Source organism: Hippocampus comes, unplaced genomic scaffold (assembly GCF_001891065.2).
Source record: "Hippocampus comes isolate QL1 unplaced genomic scaffold, H_comes_QL1_v1.1 scaffold10, whole genome shotgun sequence".
NCBI classification, from domain to species: Eukaryota; Metazoa; Chordata; class Actinopteri; order Syngnathiformes; family Syngnathidae; genus Hippocampus; species Hippocampus comes.
The window spans coordinates 207,754-228,781 of NW_017805001.1; the positions used below are offsets into that span (position 1 = coordinate 207,754).

The 21,028-nt window shown below is 41.8% G+C and overlaps 1 protein-coding gene across 4 annotated transcripts; it reads left to right on the forward strand.

The window, feature by feature from the left end:
- The first annotated feature begins 392 nt into the window (after positions 1 to 392).
- Positions 393 to 17,872, forward strand: LOC109531531 (SH3 and cysteine-rich domain-containing protein 2). 4 transcript variants are annotated; one of them, XM_019895865.1, is made up of 12 exons: positions 395 to 825; positions 898 to 973; positions 7,651 to 8,011; positions 8,902 to 8,996; positions 9,777 to 9,861; positions 11,480 to 11,595; positions 12,250 to 12,319; positions 12,873 to 12,979; positions 13,228 to 13,319; positions 13,897 to 13,948; positions 15,045 to 15,185; positions 15,667 to 17,872. In XM_019895865.1, the coding sequence occupies exons 2-12, from the start codon at positions 905 to 907 to the stop codon at positions 15,763 to 15,765; spliced, it is 1,287 nt and encodes a 428-aa protein (XP_019751424.1). In that variant the 5' UTR covers positions 395 to 825; positions 898 to 904; the 3' UTR covers positions 15,766 to 17,872. The 4 variants fall into 4 exon arrangements, 3 of the variants coding, with proteins under 3 accessions (XP_019751434.1, XP_019751424.1, XP_019751442.1); XR_002171195.1 differs by having other exon boundaries at positions 396 to 973; positions 15,667 to 15,874; positions 16,989 to 17,872; XM_019895875.1 differs by having other exon boundaries at positions 393 to 973; positions 12,873 to 12,946.
- Positions 17,873 to 21,028: the final 3,156 nt, after the last annotated feature.

Genomic DNA, 21,028 nt, shown 5'->3' on the forward strand with positions numbered 1-21,028 from the left:
TTCAACTCATTTAATTGTGCTGCTCCTTCTGTTGTGCCCGCCATGTACCCTGAGGAGGCAATATATTACAGACATCAGTCACTGTAAACTGCAATCAGAATATTTTTCACAGAGGACAAAGAATGTTCTCCGTTTGTTGTAGTAACCGTTGCACAGCAGGTTATAGTGCTGCGACCGTTGGCGCTAACTGTGAGCCTCTCATTGGCATTTCCATTCTAATTAAATAGTCTGTCTCTTTACACTCTCTTTGTTTTATGTTTAGTTTGACATCAAATTTGAAATGGGGAAAAATGGTAAAATAAATATTCAAACATATGTAAAGATTTGTTTTAATTTAAAAAAAAAATCCCTGCGTGCCAAATCATGAATATTCAAACTCTTTTACATGTAATTTTACAGCCAAAAGAATGTTCCCGTCATAATAAATGCACAATCCTGTTTGAGAGTAAGAAAGCAAGAGGAGTCTAGTTGACGGTGAATGAGTAGTGTGCACGTTTTCTATATTTGGTGCTACGTGCGTGCGTGGTGTTTCGTGGCGCGGTTGTAAAACGGCCCCGCCAATAGCGCGAATTCCACGCATGAGTGGGCGTGGCTCGCGTGCACTCGCCCTCACTGATTTTTACGCGCGCCATACGTGCTGACCAAAAAGGCAAGACAGCCAACCACAATATAATCCGAGACACTACTGGGTTTATTTTGGATTATTTTCCAACCAACCTTAAGTGACATTTTTGCATCTTTTTTGGGTGTGGGGAGGAGAGCGCGCAATGCGGGTCTCGACGTGTCGTCCACGCCTGGCGTGATATTCCCGCGTGGGTCATAAAAGTGTGTTTTTTAATATTCGTGTGGGTTTTTTTTTGTTTCTTTTTTTTAGAGTTTGTGTTTTACTCCAATCAGTTTGGCCATGACAGAGATCAAAGAGATGGAGAACGACTCTCAGCTGCAACTGACCAGCCATCCGCTGCCGTCAAAGGTAAACGAACACACACACACGCACGCAAACTCACGCACACGCACACGCACTCAATTGATCCTGTACTAATGGAGCGCCAATTTGGACTCTGGTTCTGAATTTTTGTGCGTCTGTGTGCGTGTGTTTTCTACCTGCTCTGGTGTTCTTCCACCTGTTTCTCAATTATGTAAGAGGTGGCACTGATGGCATAACAGATGTGAGTAGTACATTTAGAAATTAGATTTGGCGCCATTACGCACAGGCGCACCGCCACTTGTGTGTGTCATGTGTAGATTTGTACATACTGATGGATCCCGACTGCCTTTTTTTGTCATTATCCGAGCATGTATCAGCGCTTTTTGAGTTTTTTTCTGTTCATCTGAAAAACAAAGCCAACATTTTAAAAAATCTGTTTTAACACGCCGCACACCACAGGATAATCTGTGAGGATAATCTTGCAGATTCATCTCCTGATTTTGGCAGGAAAAGGGAGGGGCGGGGGCATTCAGAACACACCCCAAACCCTCGGATAATCACTCAGGATAATCAGTTACAGGAATCCAAGAGTCTGCTGATTTAGATAAAAAGGATGGGAAGAAAATGCTTCAATTCGATTTGATTGTTGGTGTGTGTGTACCCCACTTAAATATTTATGGTCGCATGTATTGAATAGGATTACGTCAACAAAATTTCTGCGCTAATCAGGTTGAAAAAAACTTCTTAACAAACACCAGAGAAATCACTTAAACAACAATTAAAAATTTAATTGGTCAGTATGCACGATGGATTTAAAAGCGATTAAAAAAAAAAAAACAAAAAAAAAAAACGATCATACCGATACCTGTGCAGTATGGAGAGAATATATTAGTAGTGTAGTAGTCATTTATGATGAGCACAAGTGTCTCCTTCGTTCCAAGTGACTCTGTCCGGCTTTGTTGCTCACCAGCTGCTGCTGTGTGCTGATATTCACTGACAAAGCACTGACACGATTCACTGATGTGCATTACAAGCGCTCATCCTCGCACTCAGTGGCCTCCAGATCGATCGAGGGATGGACAGATGAAGACCCGGGCTACGTGTACTTCCAATGATCCACATCCAATACATTTTCTCTTTTAGCCTTTTGGCCTTTGCCTAACTGACACACACCCACTGGGTATTCATCATCATTTACACAACTCCCCATTTACACCCCATTTACATGCAAGTAACAAAAATAACTCAAGTCATATTTCCCCATAGAAATGAATGGAAATTTGATTAATCCGTTCCAGCTCTGAGAAATGAACTACTGAAATATGAAAACTTTCACTTCTAAATTCTGTGCCATTCAAATTGATTGAACTTCATCTGAAAAGCATTTTTTGCTAAATGATTCCATAGTCCGCCTATACATACACATGTGGCTAAGACTCTCCGTAACTTTCACTAGCAACCCAGGCTAACCTCCTCCCCAGCACACAAAAGTTGACTCTCTTTTGAGATTTATCACTTCAATATACTTTCTGGACACCATTACTGTACTAACGAAGGATAGCTTTCCAAACCACGTGAGTGGATATATTTGCTAATTACAGTACAACAGGTTGTCTTCTCAAATTTCAATTTCATTCGAAATTATTTGAGGATAGAAATACCAAAATATCTTGACATGCTTTCATCCAAGCATCGTATGCATATGTATGCTGTGTTTAATGGGACCAAGATGACAGGGAATATCGCTGCGATCATAATCGCTCGCTAAAATTGACACTCGGCGACAATGACACGTTTTTGTAGATGACAATCAGATGTCAAGAGGAGGCAGAGGATTAACCAGACCGGCTTTTTCCTCTTCTCTCTCTTGCCACGGGTGCGTTGCCAAGGCTGGCAGACGCGAACGAGCGATCGCTCATTGTTGTTATTTTAGTTCATTGTTGGAATACAATGGGAGCGACTCATGCTGCCGTTTATAGTCCTGTGCTTGTCTTCAACCGGTGTGCCTGCCTGCTTGATCTTGTGTATCGCTTCCTCATTGGATGGGGACAAATAGCGCAAGAAAAAGCTAAATTCTTTTCACGTCACACTTTAATCATTTTGGTAAGCTATTTTATTTTTCTTTACTTTGCTTTTAAATCTGTTCAACTCAAACTTAATTTCAACAGTTTTTTTTTTTTTTTTGGTCAGAAACTCAGAAGTTAAGGCTCGCTCCACTGGATTCTTATTTATCGTCTGTGAGTACAGAAAGATTGCGATGTCGTACATCCAACAGCTAACGATGTGCCTGAATGCTGTTCTGACAGTTCCCCCTTCATTGGAGCCGATCCTTTTAAGATTCACATACTCCGCTGACACTTCACTGGGGAGTCTGGCAAGAAGGGGGCGTCTCAAATAGGCCTCATCAATTAGAGGGACACCTTATCTGTATTGATTGGTGGTCGAACACCATTAAAAACTAAGCTTCCTAATCAAAAGTGCTGGAAGCGGTAAAACAAGGCCTGGCAGGAAAGTGTTTGATTTGGGATAGCGGTGGTGTGTTATCATAGAAATGAGCACAGACCTCCTTCTCGACACAGCAAAGCTGTCAGAGATGAGGCGGCCTAGTTAGAGCGTAAAAAATTGTATCCCCCAAATTACACCGCGCTCTTGTTCCTTGAGCTCTTTGAAGTTTTTTTTTTTTTTTCAGGTTCTAGTCGCGGAATAGGAAGGCGAAGAGTAGCTCACGGTGTGATACGATCACCATCATTTGGTTTTGTGATACAGTGCGAATCAACATATTGGAAAGGAAAGCCAGCATATGTTTAACTGAAATGCTGCAATCTTTTTATTCAAAATAGAAGAAGCATGCACAGGTGGACCGATACTGTAACATTAGCTATGATACAATATCGAATCTGTGTCCTTCGCTGTCGTTTATATTGTGTGAATTAGCTCAAAGATAATCTCGCATTGGATTTGAAATGACATCATATGTGATTGAGACTCTCAGAAAGGTTTGAATTTAACTGTGTCGCAATACGATACTATCTTAGCGGTATCACGATAAAGGCAATTGCGCCTTAACATTTATGTAACTGAAAAGGGAACCACTTGTAGAAACTGACTATTCAAAGTAAAAGAAGCATGCGCTGATGAATCGATAATGTCTCGGGAGAGACGATATGGTAATTATATCGATATCATACCACAGTGCTGCAAGTGTTTTGAACAAAGTTAGCCATCCTTCTTATTGTGCTTGTCTGTCATGGTTGATACTGTCAAAGTGGTATGAATTTACCTGAGTATTAATAGTATCATTAAGATATCATGATACAGCAGTCACATTATCATCAACATAGCTGAAAGGCATTGAAGAAAATTCAAATACACTCACAATGCAACCATTTGGTATCATGATATGTCAATAATTGATATATTGTTTGGACACCGAGCATCTGTATGACTGAAAAGTGTCAAACAGACTTCTTACTTAAAACTCAAAAATCCTGTACTGGTCAATTGAAGGAATAACTTCTCTCAGGTGTGAGGATCCTTTTTATTTATTTGAAAATGTAGCCCCCAAAGCCAGTTTCACTTAGTGATCTGAAATTAAATGAGCATGTCTTTTACAAGTAGACCCTCAAAAATCCATTATCCGAGTCGCTGATCTTCATGAGGGTCGCAGGTGTTCTGGAAAAATTCTCAAGAAGCTTTGCCCGAAAAGACATTGTCAGTCTGCCATTTTGATTTGAACTGGCCACTTTAAAGCTTATTTTGGCCATTTCAACCGATTTTTCAAACTTGCAACGATTTTGTCCATTTTGCTACCAAATTTGAACCACGTATACTCGACAAATAAATGAAACTAAACGGTCAAACGTTTCAATTTTCTTCATTGCGTGTGGGCGGAGCATGTTTGATGACTCACCGGGCGCCCAGCTTTCAATATCGTATCATATTTCCGCACAGTGGAGCTTGAACACTGAATTATAGCTGATGTATGACACATTGATTGGCTGTCTGTCGATGAGAATAATGGGCTATTTCAGGTCTGCGCGGTCTTTTGTTCGAGAGGATGCCCTTGCATATTGATTGATAACACTGAGCACCTTGCGTGGTAGCCCAACGGGGTGCTCAGTACCCAATATTAAGGAGCTAATGCATTTCATCTCAGCTGTCACATACAATGTTCGTGTGAGACGACCTCCACCGATGGAGCTAATGGTGAAACGGAAAGCTCTTTTCTCTCCAGCTCTCCGAGGATTCGATTAATTGTAATTGAGACGCGCGTCTCCAGTTCAACGGTCATTTGTCCTAATTGATAGACACAAGCATGATGCTTTAAAAAGCACCATGGATTACACCGACCGAGAGCTCGCTTACATTCGCTGCGCCCAAAATATTAGAGGCAGCCAGTGTGAATAAGCACATCGTGAAATGGTCCGCTCTATCTCCTACAGTTATACTCAGCCAACTTTTTCCAAGAATATTACATTAAATTTACTTCAAGGTCAATATACCAAAAAAAAAAAAAACTGTCCAAAATTGAATCTTCAGCACTTCTACCTACCCAAATCCAATCTTCAACCCAGTCTGCCGGGTCATAATAAATAACCCAATCTGCTCCAAATCCACAGCTGCTCATCGAATGGTTAGGAAAACAACCCATCATTTTTTTTTTTTTTTTGTGTGTGTGCATGTATGTATCTCTATATAATGATTTTCCACTTTTTGAATTGCACTACCAAAATAAAATTAAGCTTTCCACCATATTTTAATTTATTGAAATGCACTATATAATTTATTGAAATGGCATTCTCTGCCAGTTTATCGTTCTCAATTACATTTTTAATTTGATGAACAAAGCCCTCGGATGAGCCATTTTCTTTTTTCATTTCATATAAAAACAGTTCATTTGTTCAACTCAATAAGCAAACCGTGTATCTCCGTGATGGCCTATTTACTTCTGATGAAGCCTCACTTAAACCTTTTTACTGGGGGAAGTGATGCGTGATGGTGTTCCGCTTTTAATTCAGGCGTGCCCATTCCACAGCTTCATTTGCATTGATGTTCAGTGAATCGTCATAAACCGACCATGTTTTGTTTACCATGTAGCATGTAGCATGTGATTATGCATATATCTACACACACACACACACACACACACACACACACACACACACACACACACACACACACACACACACTTCAAAAAGAATCTCATACACACAAATATATATACACACACACACACACACACACACACACACACACACACACACACACACACACACACACACACACACTTGTAAAGTAGCATCATTGCCAAATGGCTGTCAGCGAGCTCGTGATCCGCTTATCTTTCTGGATCGATACGACCTGCTGAGGCCTCTCCCGTGTGATTTTTATGGAATCCATCATCCGAGACCCTGCGTGGCAATCGAGGCTGCTTTTTGTCCATACGCCTGACACACAACGTATTTTTTGATGCCCTTTCACAACACCTCCCACTAGATTACAAGGCCGGTACATGCTGTTGGTATATGATAAAGCCCATTTGATCACAATGGCCCCGATGCCACTAAGGAAAGGCCATTTACACACGTGAGCCCCGCCTCAGCCCCTCCCATGTGTGAGGATGTTCACCGAGGGGATTATCTGGTTTAGCCCTGTTTGCAAGAACGCTAGCTTTGAACGGACTGTGCTAGGATGAGGACGTGACACCTCCAGGAAGTGAAAATAGAGGAAAACCTGCATCACTTTTGCAGCTATGATAGCGTCCACCGTTCTGGGAGGACTTTGGAAAGATGTCAACGGGATTGTTCTTCGACATCAACCTCGTCCAAGCTTCCCTTTTTGCGCCTTAGCTTTGGCAAATAAGTCATTAACTGCCAGTTGCTTTCAAAGCAGAGTTCCCCATATTGGTAGAAAACACACAGTAGTCTCTTCTTTTTTGACCTTTTCCCATTTTTTAGTAATCAACAGTAGAACAAGGGTTTGATTCACCAAAAACACCAGTTGCTGAGCAAAAAGATCAGAAAATTTGCTTTTTGTGAAAAGACCCATGTCAAGCAAAACAGTGACGTTAATGCAAATTTTTTTCCCCGATAATTTCCTGTGGAACTGGACAATTTCTTAAGGCTGTTTGAGATTTTGTAAGGTGAACAAAAACTGCATCATGCTATTTGGTCTCGTGGCATACTCTTCTGAAGTCTGATGATTCTTGTTCAATCCCTGTGTCCCAATACTTTTGTCCACAGCTGATCTTGCTGTTTCTTTCCGAGGTTTTATTTGATTTGGGACTCATCGTGTTCTTTTTATCCCACGGCGCTCGTAACACAGCAGAATGAAACTGTAAAATTGTTCTCATTCCTTCCCGGAAGCCCAGTCTGATTTTTCTTCAAAAATGTGCAGCATTATTGCCTTTCTTTTTTTTTGTGCAATTTCTCAGGAAACAACTGTGGTTCCGCTCAAGCCATTAAAAAAAGAAAAAGTTACAATCGTCCAATCTGCATCACGCATGTGTGATATGATTTTACCTATAAACTAACTTCTGTTTACTTCAACACTTACGTATCTCATTACACAGCATTAGACAAGGCTATGGCCAGATTAAATGAAGCTCCTCCGTTCTCTTCAACATAGTTCCCTGACAACAGGATGGCGCCAAAGTAAGATATTTATTTCAGATATGGCTTTGGCTTGATCATCCGTGTGTGTGTGTGTGTGTGTCTGTTTAGTTGCAGAGATTGAAGCGCTCGTTGTCGTTCATGCGCAGTAAGAGCGTTGAGAACTTCTTCCAGCGCTCCTACAGCGACGCCCGCCTCCCCCCCGAGCTCATCACGGAGCCTGCGCCCCCCTCATCGCCTTCACCGCCCCCGTCGGAGCTGATGGGCTCGCCTATTGGGAGCTCACGGCCCTCGCCGTCGCTGTCGCCGTCGGTCAGTCCCAACCCTTCCATCGCCTCCCACTCGCCCTCGCTCAGACTTTCCCCGTCGCTGCCCCCCAAGCCCGCCCAGCCAGCTCAGATCACGCACTGCTTCCACAATCATGTCTTTCGCAAGCCCACCAACTGCGAGCTCTGCAAGAACATGATCCTAGGTGAGACCACCATTACTTACCCACGCTTATCCTCACATTTTGTTCATTCTCACTGACTTAGAGATGTGCAAGAGGGTAGAAAATATGAATAGTTGATTAAGTTACGGAATTTCAGAAATTATCCGGGTTGAAACCTTATTCAGAGTAATTTCATGGAAAGGTATCCTATTCAACAATAAATATAATTTTTGTGTGTGTTTTAACAGTCCCTGGAAAGTGGAGATAAATATTTGACACACTTTGACCGTCTTGCATATTTATCACTTATTTTTCTCAGATTTTTATAAATAGTCTGTGCAAATGGCTCTCAGCATAATTTTCAAGTCATCACCTGTTTAATAATTTCTATGTTTTGAAACACACCTCGCAGGACGTTATTTTTATTCAAAGAATTAAAATGTAGGTATGTTTTTAGGCCTGATTGCATGAAATGAAATGTAGCTCGGATGCAAACATTTCACTCAGTGTGATTCTAGTTTTGACTCTCGCTCAGCACACACAATCTGTGTGCATTTATTTAGTATTTTTCCGCTGGTCTTTTTGCTACTTCCCATCACACTGATGGATTCTCGACCACAAAATGCTCCTCTTCTCTTGCATTCTAATGTTTTTTCCCGCTAGCATGCATGGTGTCTTCATTGTTATTACGTAATGGATCATCCAGCCTTCCTGCAGCCTTCTGCACTCACGCCCTCCCTATGCAGCTTTAATCAACCCATCGGAGAAGTCAAAGAAGCACTCATGTATAATTACGACACGACTGGCCTAGGATAGGGAATAAAATGCGCTTGTGAATCATTCGAAACGACGCAGATCGTCGTGTCGGAGTGCTTTTGACACTGTGATGGAACCGTGACGAACCAATTACATCTGTCTTGCTTCCCGCATAGGAAACTCCAAACAGGCTTTGCGGTGTAAAACGTGCAAGCTGGCGGCACACCTGTGGTGCACTTCAGAACTCTCGCAGCAGCCGTGTTACGGAAAGGTACGACAAAACACACTCACACAGGACATATTTACTACGCAGCATCAGAGGTTTCGAAACTACGATCCAGGAGGGCATTTGGGTGGCATGGCAGCAAAAGAGGCGTACCTTCCTGTCACCTCTTACTTTCTTCTTTTCCACCAATCACACGTCGCTAAATTAAGCCAATGCCTGAGGATGCAGGTGTCACATTGCTTCGAATTTGAGATCAGCACAGCTTTCGAGTAGAAAATAAAGATTAGGTGCTGAAACTTGACCTGTCACGTTGATAATGAGGGAGATTGTTAGCCAAGACTTTTCCCTGCCCATTCTGATAAAAAAAAACAAACAAAAAAATAGTTTACGGCATTTCACGTGAACGGCACTCAAATATATCAGAGGAACTGTGTATCCCGAGCAGTCCCCCAAAAAAAATACGAGGTGTGAGAGGCGAGTAGGTAAGCTCAAATGTCTCAGCGTGAACAAAGACTAAACACTGATTACCTCACGAATGGGTTCCCTCTGCATAATGTGACAGAGTGGCTCATTTGCAAGCTGAGGCAGCGACAGTTATTTGCTTAATTCAGTGTGAAATGACAGCTCGATGTTAAAAAGCCCCGCGTTGAAAGTCGCCGCTACAGCCGACTGAGATGTTCCTTGGCGCCAGTGTGTTTTCCATTCGAGAGAATCTCGTCAAATGACTCGGTTGAAGTCTCCCGTAATGGAGGAGTGGGGGGCCTTGACGATGGGACTAATGGAAGCTGAACAAAAATCATTCTGCTCTGTGTTCTCCTCCGTTAGTCGGGCGCCTTCAAGCGAAACTTCAGCTCACCCATGCTCGTCACCGAACAACTAGCCGTCGTCAAGGAAGTCCAGCCCAGTCAAGGTGAGTGTGTGCGTTTGTGTGTTGTTTGGTAATATCGAGCATGTTAGTAAATTCCCATAAGAGGCTCATGAAAGGTTTTCAGGCATTCATGAAAAATAATCCAATTAAAAAGCATGACATTTCAGAACAGATTTATATGGAAATATTTTATCGGGCAGTCGAGTCATTGAAGAACAAAAGCATGAATGTGGGAGTTTGCCGTAATGTAGCTCATCTATTTGACAATAAGGCCATTCCCATTTTTATGAAGACAATGTTTCAACAAAATTGGCTGCAAATACCATACGTCAGTACCCAATGACATTAAAAGCAGCTGACTTGTCCTCAAACAGGCCACCGTACTGTACGAAAGGTCAACACATGGGTTCATTTGTCACTCCGAATCAGACTATAGCGCCTTGTGCTGTCACTTCCTTTTAGTCTCCGCCAACGAGGGCCAAAATTAACCCACAACATCACAGGAAGTCAGGGATATTTTAAAATAAACGTCTGAGTGTCATAGAGATGCCACCTCAAGAAATGAAGCCAAAGAAAAAAAACAAAGCTTTTGCTTGGAATCATGAGCGATCTCATCATGGTGTCCAGCAATGTCGTTGCCTTAGCAGCAGCTAACAAGAGGGCTCCTGGATCTGGCGGGGCATTGTGTTCCATTTGGGGAATGCAAAATTGCTAATGCTAGTGCTAATCTTCTCCGGCGAACTTTAGCCGTTTGCTAAATTGGCTTGTTGAACCATGGCAACTCCCTGTTGAGAACCAAAGTTCAAAATTTTCACAATTTTGAAGACAACGGTGCCATCTGGTAGGGCTTTTCATTATTCATTATATTTGGCTTTTTGTTAAATGAGCTTGCCGACTCATGACAAATTATCGCGAGCCAAATCTGGTGGAGCTAAGGTTTGTCATTTGCTAAATTAGCTTGTTGAACCATGGCAATTCCCTGTTGAGAACCAAAGTTAACAATTTTTGAAGACAACGGTGCCATTTGGTAGGGCTTTTCGTTATTCGTTATATTTGGCTTTTTGTTAAATGAGCTTGCCGACTCATGACAAATTATCGCGAGCCAAATCTGGTGGGGCACTGTCCCATTTCACCCAAATACGAAATTTCCCTTGACAAATCTTTGACTTTTTTGATAATTTCACTCATTGAGTCATACAAAAACCCAGATTGGGGACCGGAACTTGATTTTTGACAAGAAAATATACCATTAAAAAGCACTCTTTGGCCACACAAACGGTTTTACGATGTGTGCCACAGACTAAAATGAAAGAATTCAAATGCGAAATTTCTCTTGACAAATCTTTGACTTCTTTGATAATTTAACTCATTGAGTCATACAAAAACCCCGATTGGGGACCGGAACATGCTTTTTGACAAGAAAATATACCATTAAAAAGCACTCTTTGGCCACAAAAACGGTTTTACGATGTGTGCCAGAGACTAAAATGAAAGCATGCTGATTTTTCGACCCGTTTTGATCCCTCCTTAAGTTTTGGCTCCTTTCTCAAACTCGTAAGTGGGTCACCCCAGCTAAATTTAGACTCCCTACCCTATTCTTCGCCCACGCCGACATGCATGCCCAATATGCCCAGCGTTTTGCCTGTGTGTGTGATTTCAGAAGTGGTGCGGGCACGTGTGGACCCGGTCTACGCCGCCTTGCGCTACGGGACGTCGCTGGCGCAGATGAGCCGCTCCAGTTTCGGCAGCATGTCGGACTCGCCGACGCGCAGTTTGGTACAAGATTGAGATCGAATTTACTTGGCAGTCATGAACCACCAATGCATCCCAATTCTGTCTTTGGAGTGAACCCCCTTGGTGTGGCGCGGTTTGGAGTTCACGGCACGTGACTGCCAACTCTTGAAAAAAAAAAAATCAAATACATTTGTTCAGTACAGTTCCATTGTATTTAACTTTAAATACAATGCATTTGCATTGAATCATTTAGAACGGTTAGTTTTCGAACATTTATTCGGAGTCTTCAGGTTACTTTTAAGAAGTATTTCAGTAGATTTAGGAGTAGTTCTGTAACTTTTAGAAAGTAACTGAGTACATCCGGGAGTGTTTAGGTCACATTGTACATGAACACTTGGGCCTACTACGCCATTGTATTTTAATGTTGGTCTATATGGTGGTACTGTGAGAGCCAACTATTTATGGGTCTGAAACAACCCCCCCCCCCCCCCCACACACACACACACACACACACACACATTTTTTGTTCCTAACTCACTTATAAGACGTCATCCCTGAAAGGTTCGGCGGGTCACTTTGCCGAGGCTTCCATCTTTTCAACTCCTAACTATGCTTTTGAGTCTCTTCCATTTTGCATGTGCGGTGCCATCAAAGGCCCTCCATTAACATGTAGTGTATGCTTGTTGTTGATCAAAGGGTGAGGCGGGTGAGGAGAGGCAGGAGAGACAGTGCAGCATGGAGGAAGACATCCTTCAGGAGGCAGGAGGTAATATCACCGCAGTGTGTTTGTCTGTTGTATCCATGCATGCATTGACACAGCTTAGAGCGTGTTTGCATGCATGTATTTACCTTAAGCCACAACTCACATCCGGGCGCTCACACGCTATCGGGCCAACTGGCACATCCAACACGTATATTCAATGTTATGTACGATAATTGGAATGGATTGATTTACATATAACATGCATGTAATGAATGCATTGGTGTTGTGCTGAATGATTCAAATAATTTAATCATATAATCAATCATGTAATTGCAATTTTTTTTTTTTACCACTCAATATTCCGAATGCGATTTAATGTGCGGTTATTTTTTGTTAAGGTCCTCCTCCCATCGTATTTTTTTTTTTGCAGAAATTAATCCGTATTACAAAGGCCAATAAGCTATATTAGACATACATTTACTCACGTAACATGCACGGATGTGCTGGTGTTACTACGCGTCGACATGAATGTGCGTGTGTATTTACCGCCAAACACATGGTGGTAAATACTCACGTCAGCGTTGTCTGGCACGTGTTCATACGTTTTCTCTTCCAGACTCGGTTGCCGCCGACATTGAAGTGGAGAAGGATCAAGACGAGGGTGCCAGTCAGGCTGAGACGCCTGCTGAGGTGCGTGTTTGTGCGGCACAGTTGATGGTTGGGGTGAGCGCATTTGCCATTTTTGCAGAGTTGATTCAATTACTTCATTACGATTACTTACTATTAAAAAAAAAAAGAAAAAAAAGGGGGGGCGGGGTTATGGTTGCCGTATCTGGTGAATCGCACTTATATATACCGTACATTTGCTGCCCTTTGAAATATTGTAAATAGGGGGGTTGTTGTGGACCCCGCCCCTCCCCTTTGCACGCCACTGCGTGTGTAGCGCCTCACTCCCTCCTTCCCCTTTCCAGGTGCCTCCCAAACGAATCGAGGTGCATTCCATGCATACTTACGTGGCGCTCTACAGCTTTCTGCCTCAGGAACACAACGACCTGGAACTACAGTGAGTCAACACACATCCGATTGTTTTGATGAAAAATGGCCGTCTGACTTCATCATCGTGTCCTCAGAGGACACGTTTGAGGGGCCTCCCAGGATGACTAATTTTGCACTTTGGAGTTTGTACTTTCGCCCCTTGCCTGCGTGGATTTTCTCCGGGTACTCCACTTTATACTTCCACATTCCAAAAACATGCATAGTAGCTTAATTGAACACTTGAAATTGTCCCTAGTCCCGAGTCCCGGTCTGCAGGCCGATGTTTGGCGACCACTGCTCTCACGTTTTTTTTAACCTTCGTTTTGGAATGAATCTGTCGTATTGAACAATGGTTCACTACATGTCCTTTAAAGCTTTTTCAGGTAGCCCAAGTTCACTTTTCTACTATTCAGTACTTGACCTTTTGTCCAAAATCTCATAAGTAATTCAACCTTCCTTTGCCAAGAACTTTTTCTTTTTTTTTTTCCCCGCACTTGATATTTCCCCTCCTTTTATGTGGTTATCACAAATCCCTCTTTCGTCTTTCTACCGTCCTCACGGTCCCTCTTTTGTCCTTTTTTTTTTTTTTGCTTTATCATTTCCAGCCCCGGTGATCGGGTGCAAGTCACAGACGACTCCAACGAGGAGTGGTGGAAGGTGGGTGATGAGACTAAATCATCATTTGTGTGTGTGTGTGTGTGTGTGTGTGTGCATGTGTGTGCGTGTATGATAACAGAAGTGTTGAAATCAAGTGCACCTGCTCAGACACAAATTGAGTCATGTCTCAAAAGAGTATTAAAAAAAGAAAAACAACAACAGGTGTGAGTCTGCATGCGTGTGAATGCGGGTGTGTGTCGATCAGACACGCACGCAGCCTATCAAGGCCCTCATCAACTGCAGCATTTTCAATCAGCGGTGATTGTTGTGAGCACGTGCGCATAATGTGCACTGAACTCCGCCTCTTACAAGATGTGAGAATATGGGATGGAAAAAATTTAGGTGTGACATATGGACACGGAGAATGTTTCGGCCGTTTATGCAGGTGTATTGAAAATCATTTCAGCTTGTCGGGAGTGATTATTGCCACCCGTTTTCCACTCAGGCTACCAACAGAAACACACACGCGCATACAAATGAAAATCTTCTCTATTAACACAAGTAAATTCAAATAATCTGTCCATTATCCCGATGATATTTGTGATTTTTGCAATTCAGTTTTAGGTGATCATCAACGCGCACCGTGTCATGGCGACTTAGGTTGAAATCTGTAATTGTTGTTAACGTGTTGAAGCAAACTAGGCAGATAAGTTTAACGTGACCTAATTTGGTCCTCGCTTCCTGCCAAGACCTGGCCTTCTTCTCTGCTGTCGAAAAACAGTCCAAAGTGATGTCTGCCATCTAATGGTGAACACTGTTATTACAATTTAAAACTGCTCATCCACATAGTAAGCATTTTTCTTTTCAAAAAATGAACCGATGGTCTCACCGAGTGTGGGCGCAGGCCACGTGCGACCACCATTTGCACATCCCAAATTTACATTCTGCAGATTAACAGATCATACAATGAGAAATGAAGAGAAATATTGAAAAATGGTCAGAATGTGAACGAAAATGCAGCCACTGCTGGATTTCCACCTTGTAGCAGTCAGCAACCTCGTCGTGTCGCACTAATATTTATTTATTTTCTTTTTTTACCGGCAGTCTTGAATGACTCATAGAGTAACTGTGGTCCTGTTGTTTTGGCCTCCCCCAGGGCAAGAGCGGCGACAGGGTGGGCTTTTTCCCAGCCAACTTTGTGCAGCGGGTGCGTCCCGGCGAGAGAGTGTGGCGTGTCATCCAGGGAACATCCGCCAGCAGCTGCGGGAGAGGACACATGGTAGTCAAGGAGGCGCAGGTACCCACCCCACAGACTCCGCTTTATGTTGCATTTTATGAGCCCCCCTTGTGTCACTGTAACCATGGCAACCAAGTGATGAAATTCTGAGCTGCTGCATCCTGAACTTCACCCACACACACACACAAATGACAACACAAAAAATTCCTGTCGGTTTAAAGTTTTACATTTTGGAATGGAATTAAAAAAAAAAAAGTGATAAACATTCCTGTCGAATGGAAATGTTGCTAATTCCACACAGTTCCTGAATTATCTCAGTTGCTCACATCCCCATCACACTGCTTCTGTTTTCTAGTCTTATGCCCAGCGATGGTTGTTTATTTTTCCATCGGTGGATATTCCAAAGTAGATTCAGCCAAGCTCGTAAAGCACAAGCTAACAGTTGAGCACAAAGCTGAAGGGCTGTACCAGTGAACGGGCTGTGAGAGCGCTCACGAGTGGTTGGTAAAGGATTAACTTGATTCGCATTGTCTTTTGTCAGATCTGCGTGGGCAAGTGTGAGGACGGTGACACCTTGGTGAAGTTGAGCAGCGGCAAGAAGCGAGGCCTGGTGCCGGCACACTCCATCGAGGAGATCTGAGCTTCGCCAACAATGACATCACCTCCTCTCATCATTTTCGTCTTCTTTCTGCACTGAACGGATGAAGTGGACCAGAAACAAAAAAGTTTTGCCCCAAAGTCTCCTCACTGTAAGTCTTAACGGAGAGCAACATGGACTCTTGTTTGTTTACATTTGGGCCACACGCTTCCTTCTTCCTTTCCGCTTGGCTGCGTTTCATCACCCCCCACTTGAAAGAAAAGGTCGAAGATGGAGAGGGCTATGTGATGTGATTTTTTTTTTTTTTGGGGGGGGGGGAACAATTCCCCTCGCTTGTCAGGCTTCATTACATTACATTTAAAAACCACACAAACAAAAAAACAAAACAGTTTTCTTTAAGGGCATAGTCCAAATCCAATTGCAAACAATAAATGCTTTTTCTTTTCATGTAAATAGGAACACATTTAATTTCAAATGACACATTCAGAGTATGTTAATAAAATATGATGGATGAAAGTTGGATTATCAAATGAACAAAATAGCGCAGCGATGAAACAACAAACAATCGAGTAAATGCTTGATTTTTTTTTTTTTTTTTTTGAAGGAAGTGCAACATCAGTGTTCTTTTTCAGAAATGAGGGATGGTGACAAGGCTATCAATTACGGTGAAAATAATATAATGGATAAAAGCTTTTTAGCAAATTGCAACATCAATTTCAACCAGTGACTTTTTCACATTTTGGTTCCATCTGACGAGTCGAACGTGTGCCATGAAGGAAGCGAAAAACATTTTCGGCATTCACACGAATCCTGCACTCATTCTCCTCATCAAATCAAGGAGAGCGGCAATCCAATGGAAGCGAGGCTCATTCACATATCGAATATTAATGAGGAGTGTGTAAAAGGAAATCAAAGGTTGACCTTTACAAATAAAATCCAAATTTGCTGAACGTAAAACACAACTTTAGCTTGAGATTTTTTCACTTTTAATGGAGCTCATCTACCATGAGTGGTATCACACTTTGCGGCACTCGTATTACTTCATGTACATTTTAATTAAATTATAATGAAGTGCACTTTTTTTTCTTTCTATATTGAATCAAAATGTGAATGTTCAAACCGCCAAATGTTGCAGTGGTTTCAATAACGGTAAATATACTTTTTTTTTTTTAGGAGTGAAAGTTGTCTTGTTTGTGATGAATGTTTACTCCTATTACGCTACTGTATTTTAATGTTAGTCATGATGGTTCTTTTTTTTTTTGTAGGTGGTACTAAAAAGTTTGAAAACAACTGTTCAAGACAGCTGGGCGACGCGAAATTGCCAAGTTGTTTTGCTGCTCGGGCATCAAATTTTCACGATCATTTTGATGATTCGCCATGAAAAGGAGGCACGAGGGCCCATCCATCCCTTCTTGGAGCTTTTATTCGCATTATCCTGTAAATTGATGTTGTTTTCACTCAGTTTAGGACAATCATCTTTTTCCAATTAAAAAAAAGACAAAATTAGGTGTTTTTCATTGGACTAACATAGCCCGAAACCTCGTTGCCTTGTGCGCTCTTTGCTTTGCTCAGGACACAACACATAATTAATGTGCTGTCTAATGAACCCAATTAAAAAAAAAAAAAAAAAAGAAATCCAATTAAAAAGGGGAGGTAAAGATAGACCTGCAAGGAGGTGGTTCAGATGAAAAGCCATTTTGGTCTCATTTCCATGCAAAGGATGTTCGGGCGGGCAGACATTTGTATGAGCTGAAGAAAACGAGTGCCGAGGAACGACGTGTGTGTCGAAGCGTGCCCTCTGAGTCATCACTGATCCAAAGTCACCTACCGTTCGGCTTCCCGTCGTCTGCCTTTCATGTGGGAACGCTCACCGATTCCCCCCCCCCCCGTAAAGGACACTTTGTTTCCGTCCCCTGCGTGAGGCCGCGCAGAGTCGAAGCCGAAATCCTTTCATCCTGGCGTTAGCTTCTAACCATTTTTACGTGCTGATTGTTGTATTCCGTTGAACTGTGAAGACATGAGCACAACTGGATTAAGTTCAGGCGTGTTCACATTGTAGCGTTCTAAACTAAATTTTGTCATTTGTTCTTCTCCGCATCCTTCAAATGTAATTTGAAATTTTTGTCCCTTCCAATAAATGGCTCAAAGTGCGCCGACTGTGGCTTTCCCTGATCAAATGCAACTGCAGTGGACCTGTCTGTCACCTGCTGATTTTATTTTATTTTTCCTAAATACTGTGGATCCCCGCCTACTCACATTTGCAATTTTTATTTTGAATATAGTGGTCCCGTATAATCACTATTCAGCACCCGCGGATTTGCATATTTGCAGATTATTTTCTTATATTTTCTTAAATTTTGGTTATTTTATTCACACATTTTAAAAGCCCTAGCACATATTAAAAAGTACAACAGCAATTAGCTACAGTAAAGCTGACTTTGGGCACGAAACAGGATACACCCTGAACTAGTCCTCCGGCCAATCGCAATATTCTCGAATCCATTTACAGAAAAAGGAAATCACTAGCAGTGACATCAATTCAGGCCATGTAAAAACAGTGACAATTTTGTCCTTATTTTCTCAAATGAAAAACACATTTAATTCAACGCACGCACACACTCACACTCACACAATACTGATGTGCCATGTTCTTTTTAAGCAGCCACATACAATTGCCGGCATGACAAAATGCAGCTGGTAAGGAAATTTAGATGCAAAAATAGAGCTGAGAAAAAGAAATGTAGTTCAGGTAATCACATTTTATGCAAACGCGCGCGCACACACACACACACACACACACACACACACACACACACACACACACACACAGCTTATGTCATCATTCAAACTTCACATTGGTCCACAGGTGGATGAGAAGACTTCATAAGTGCTTGTTTTAGACAAGAAGCACGACTTCGTCTTGGCTTAAATGAGTTAGAAAGGCTTTCGTGGTCTCGAGTCAGTTAATTCACTTTACTTTGTTTGTGGCTCTGCGGCATGAGCACAAACACACGCGCACCCACACGCCATCTCTTCTACATCTTTGTGACGGTCTGTAACGAGAAACAATCCAATTAGCATGTGCACTCGTGAGTTGTTTGCCTGCTCGTCAGTCTATGTGACGTCACGTTGTGTTTACGGGACCCATTTGTTTCTATCTGTGTACATTTGGAAATGAATGCCTTCGAGTGATGACTTGTTTTACTGGCAGGATGACGTACAAACGTCGGGGCTAATATGCGCTGCGGTCATATGAGGCTAATAAATGCTCGGAAAAACGAGTCACCAATCTTTTCCATTGTATTCCGATCTATTTTTTTTATTCGAATACCAATATATTTCATAGCTGAAGCTCTATCTCATCGTCAAACAAAACAGTATTAGCTTAGCATGTTTGTCAGTCATGTTTTTTTATTGACTGAATTGCCCATTTCCTGTGTCAAATGCAACATACGCTTACATGTCGATCGGATTGACCTCCCCAAATGGATATGCAACAACCACCATCTTCATCATGTCATCTCCCTTATTTAAAAAAATCTAATAAAATTCCAGATGAATTCCTATCGGCTCCTTACGGATGGATTTGAATAAAAATGACATCGCAGAGGAGGGGCTTGGGGAGATATTCCTTCCAGGCTCCTCTCACATTTTATTAAAACGCCTTTCAAATGGCTCAATTGAGACGCAGAAAAACAGATAACCTGATTTTAATCACATTTTCGCTGCTTGGCACTGTTGATAAATGATTATAATTGGCAAAATGGCACTAGCATGAGGATGGGGATTTTTTTTTATTTTTTTATTACACAACGCTCTATCAAGTTTTAATAGATGAGGTGGTTAAATTTGATCCACATGGATGCATGGTTGGACTTTTCTATTGGCAACCACGGGCATTTGTCTGGGGCCCCAAGGTTTCCAGGGGCCCCCAAAAATCTAATGAAAACTATTTATCCATCTCACGGGGTGGCCATTTTGCTTTGTACTGCCACGTGCTGTCAACTGAAAATGGCATCCCAGCTACTAAAAGCTCGGGTTGCAAACATTATATGACCAAACCCAGAAAAAGGTGAATCGTCACTTGAGGTACAGTTGAAAATGACTCTTTAATCACAGAATACATTGACGCCGCCGAAATAGTCAACAATATTAAATGAAGATTAAAGTTAAATACGCCTCCAAAGCACAATTCAGCAGTCATCGAGGTATGCACTCAAGTGAATACACCTAATTTATGGATTTATATTTGAAGGCAGACAACGGAAGCGCCCGTGTGACCGTTTCAACACAAGCTTGGAGAAGCTGTGAATTTCTAAGAGATGCCATCAATGGAGCTTTTGATGCACGACTGGCATGGCAGCATTTAATGATGGTGGCCGGATGACAAACAGCCCGGCTTCTGATGGAGGGACATGATGGAACCTGTCTGTCACCTGCTGATTTTATTTTATTTTTCCTAAATACTGTGGATCCCCGCCTACTCACATTTGCAATTTTTATTTTGAATATAGTGGTCCCGTATAATCACTATTCAGCACCCGCGGATTTGCATATTTGCAGATTATTTTCTTATATTTTCTTAAATTTTGGTTATTTTATTCACACATTTTAAAAGCCCTAGCACATATTAAAAAGTACAACAGCAATTAGCTACAGTAAAGCTGACTTTGGGCACGAAACAGGATACACCCTGAACTAGTCCTCCGGCCAATCGCAATATTCTCGAATCCATTTACAGAAAAAGGAAATCACTAGCAGTGACATCAATTCAGGCCATGTAAAAACAGTGACAATTTTGTCCTTATTTTCTCAAATGAAAAACACATTTAATTCAACGCACGCACACACTCACACTCACACAATACTGATGTGCCATGTTCTTTTTAAGCAGCCACATACAATTGCCGGCATGACAAAATGCAGCTGGTAAGGAAATTTAGATGCAAAAATAGAGCTGAGAAAAAGAAATGTAGTTCAGGTAATCACATTTTATGCAAACGCGCGCGCACACACACACACACACACACACACACACACACACACACACACGCGCACGCACAATCTTTTGTCTTTGCGCTTAAGCCGTCAAATTGTAAACAATAGCCCTACTTCATGTATTCCGATGCCAAACTACAACTCAATTCTTGTCATTATCATCATTTATTCCTAAAAAGAAACCCTACCTTTGTAATAAAACAAATTTTTCATTTGCTATAATGTAGGGCTATTAACAATGTTTTTTGTTAAAAAAAAAAAAAAATTTAAGACTTTTTTTTTTTTTTTGCATCATACTTTTTTTTTT

What these genes read in the sequence shown, in the direction of transcription:
- LOC109531531 (XM_019895865.1), top strand. Translation starts at nt 905, where the DNA reads ATGACAGAGATCAAAGAGATGGAGAACGACTCTCAGCTGCAACTGACC. An exon ending in GGAAGTCCAGCCCAGTCAAG is followed by an intron (nt 9,862 to 11,479) that starts GTGAGTGTGTGC and finishes GTGTGATTTCAG; the next exon opens with AAGTGGTGCGGGCACGTGTG. An exon ending in TGGTAGTCAAGGAGGCGCAG is followed by an intron (nt 15,186 to 15,666) that starts GTACCCACCCCA and finishes GTCTTTTGTCAG; the next exon opens with ATCTGCGTGGGCAAGTGTGA.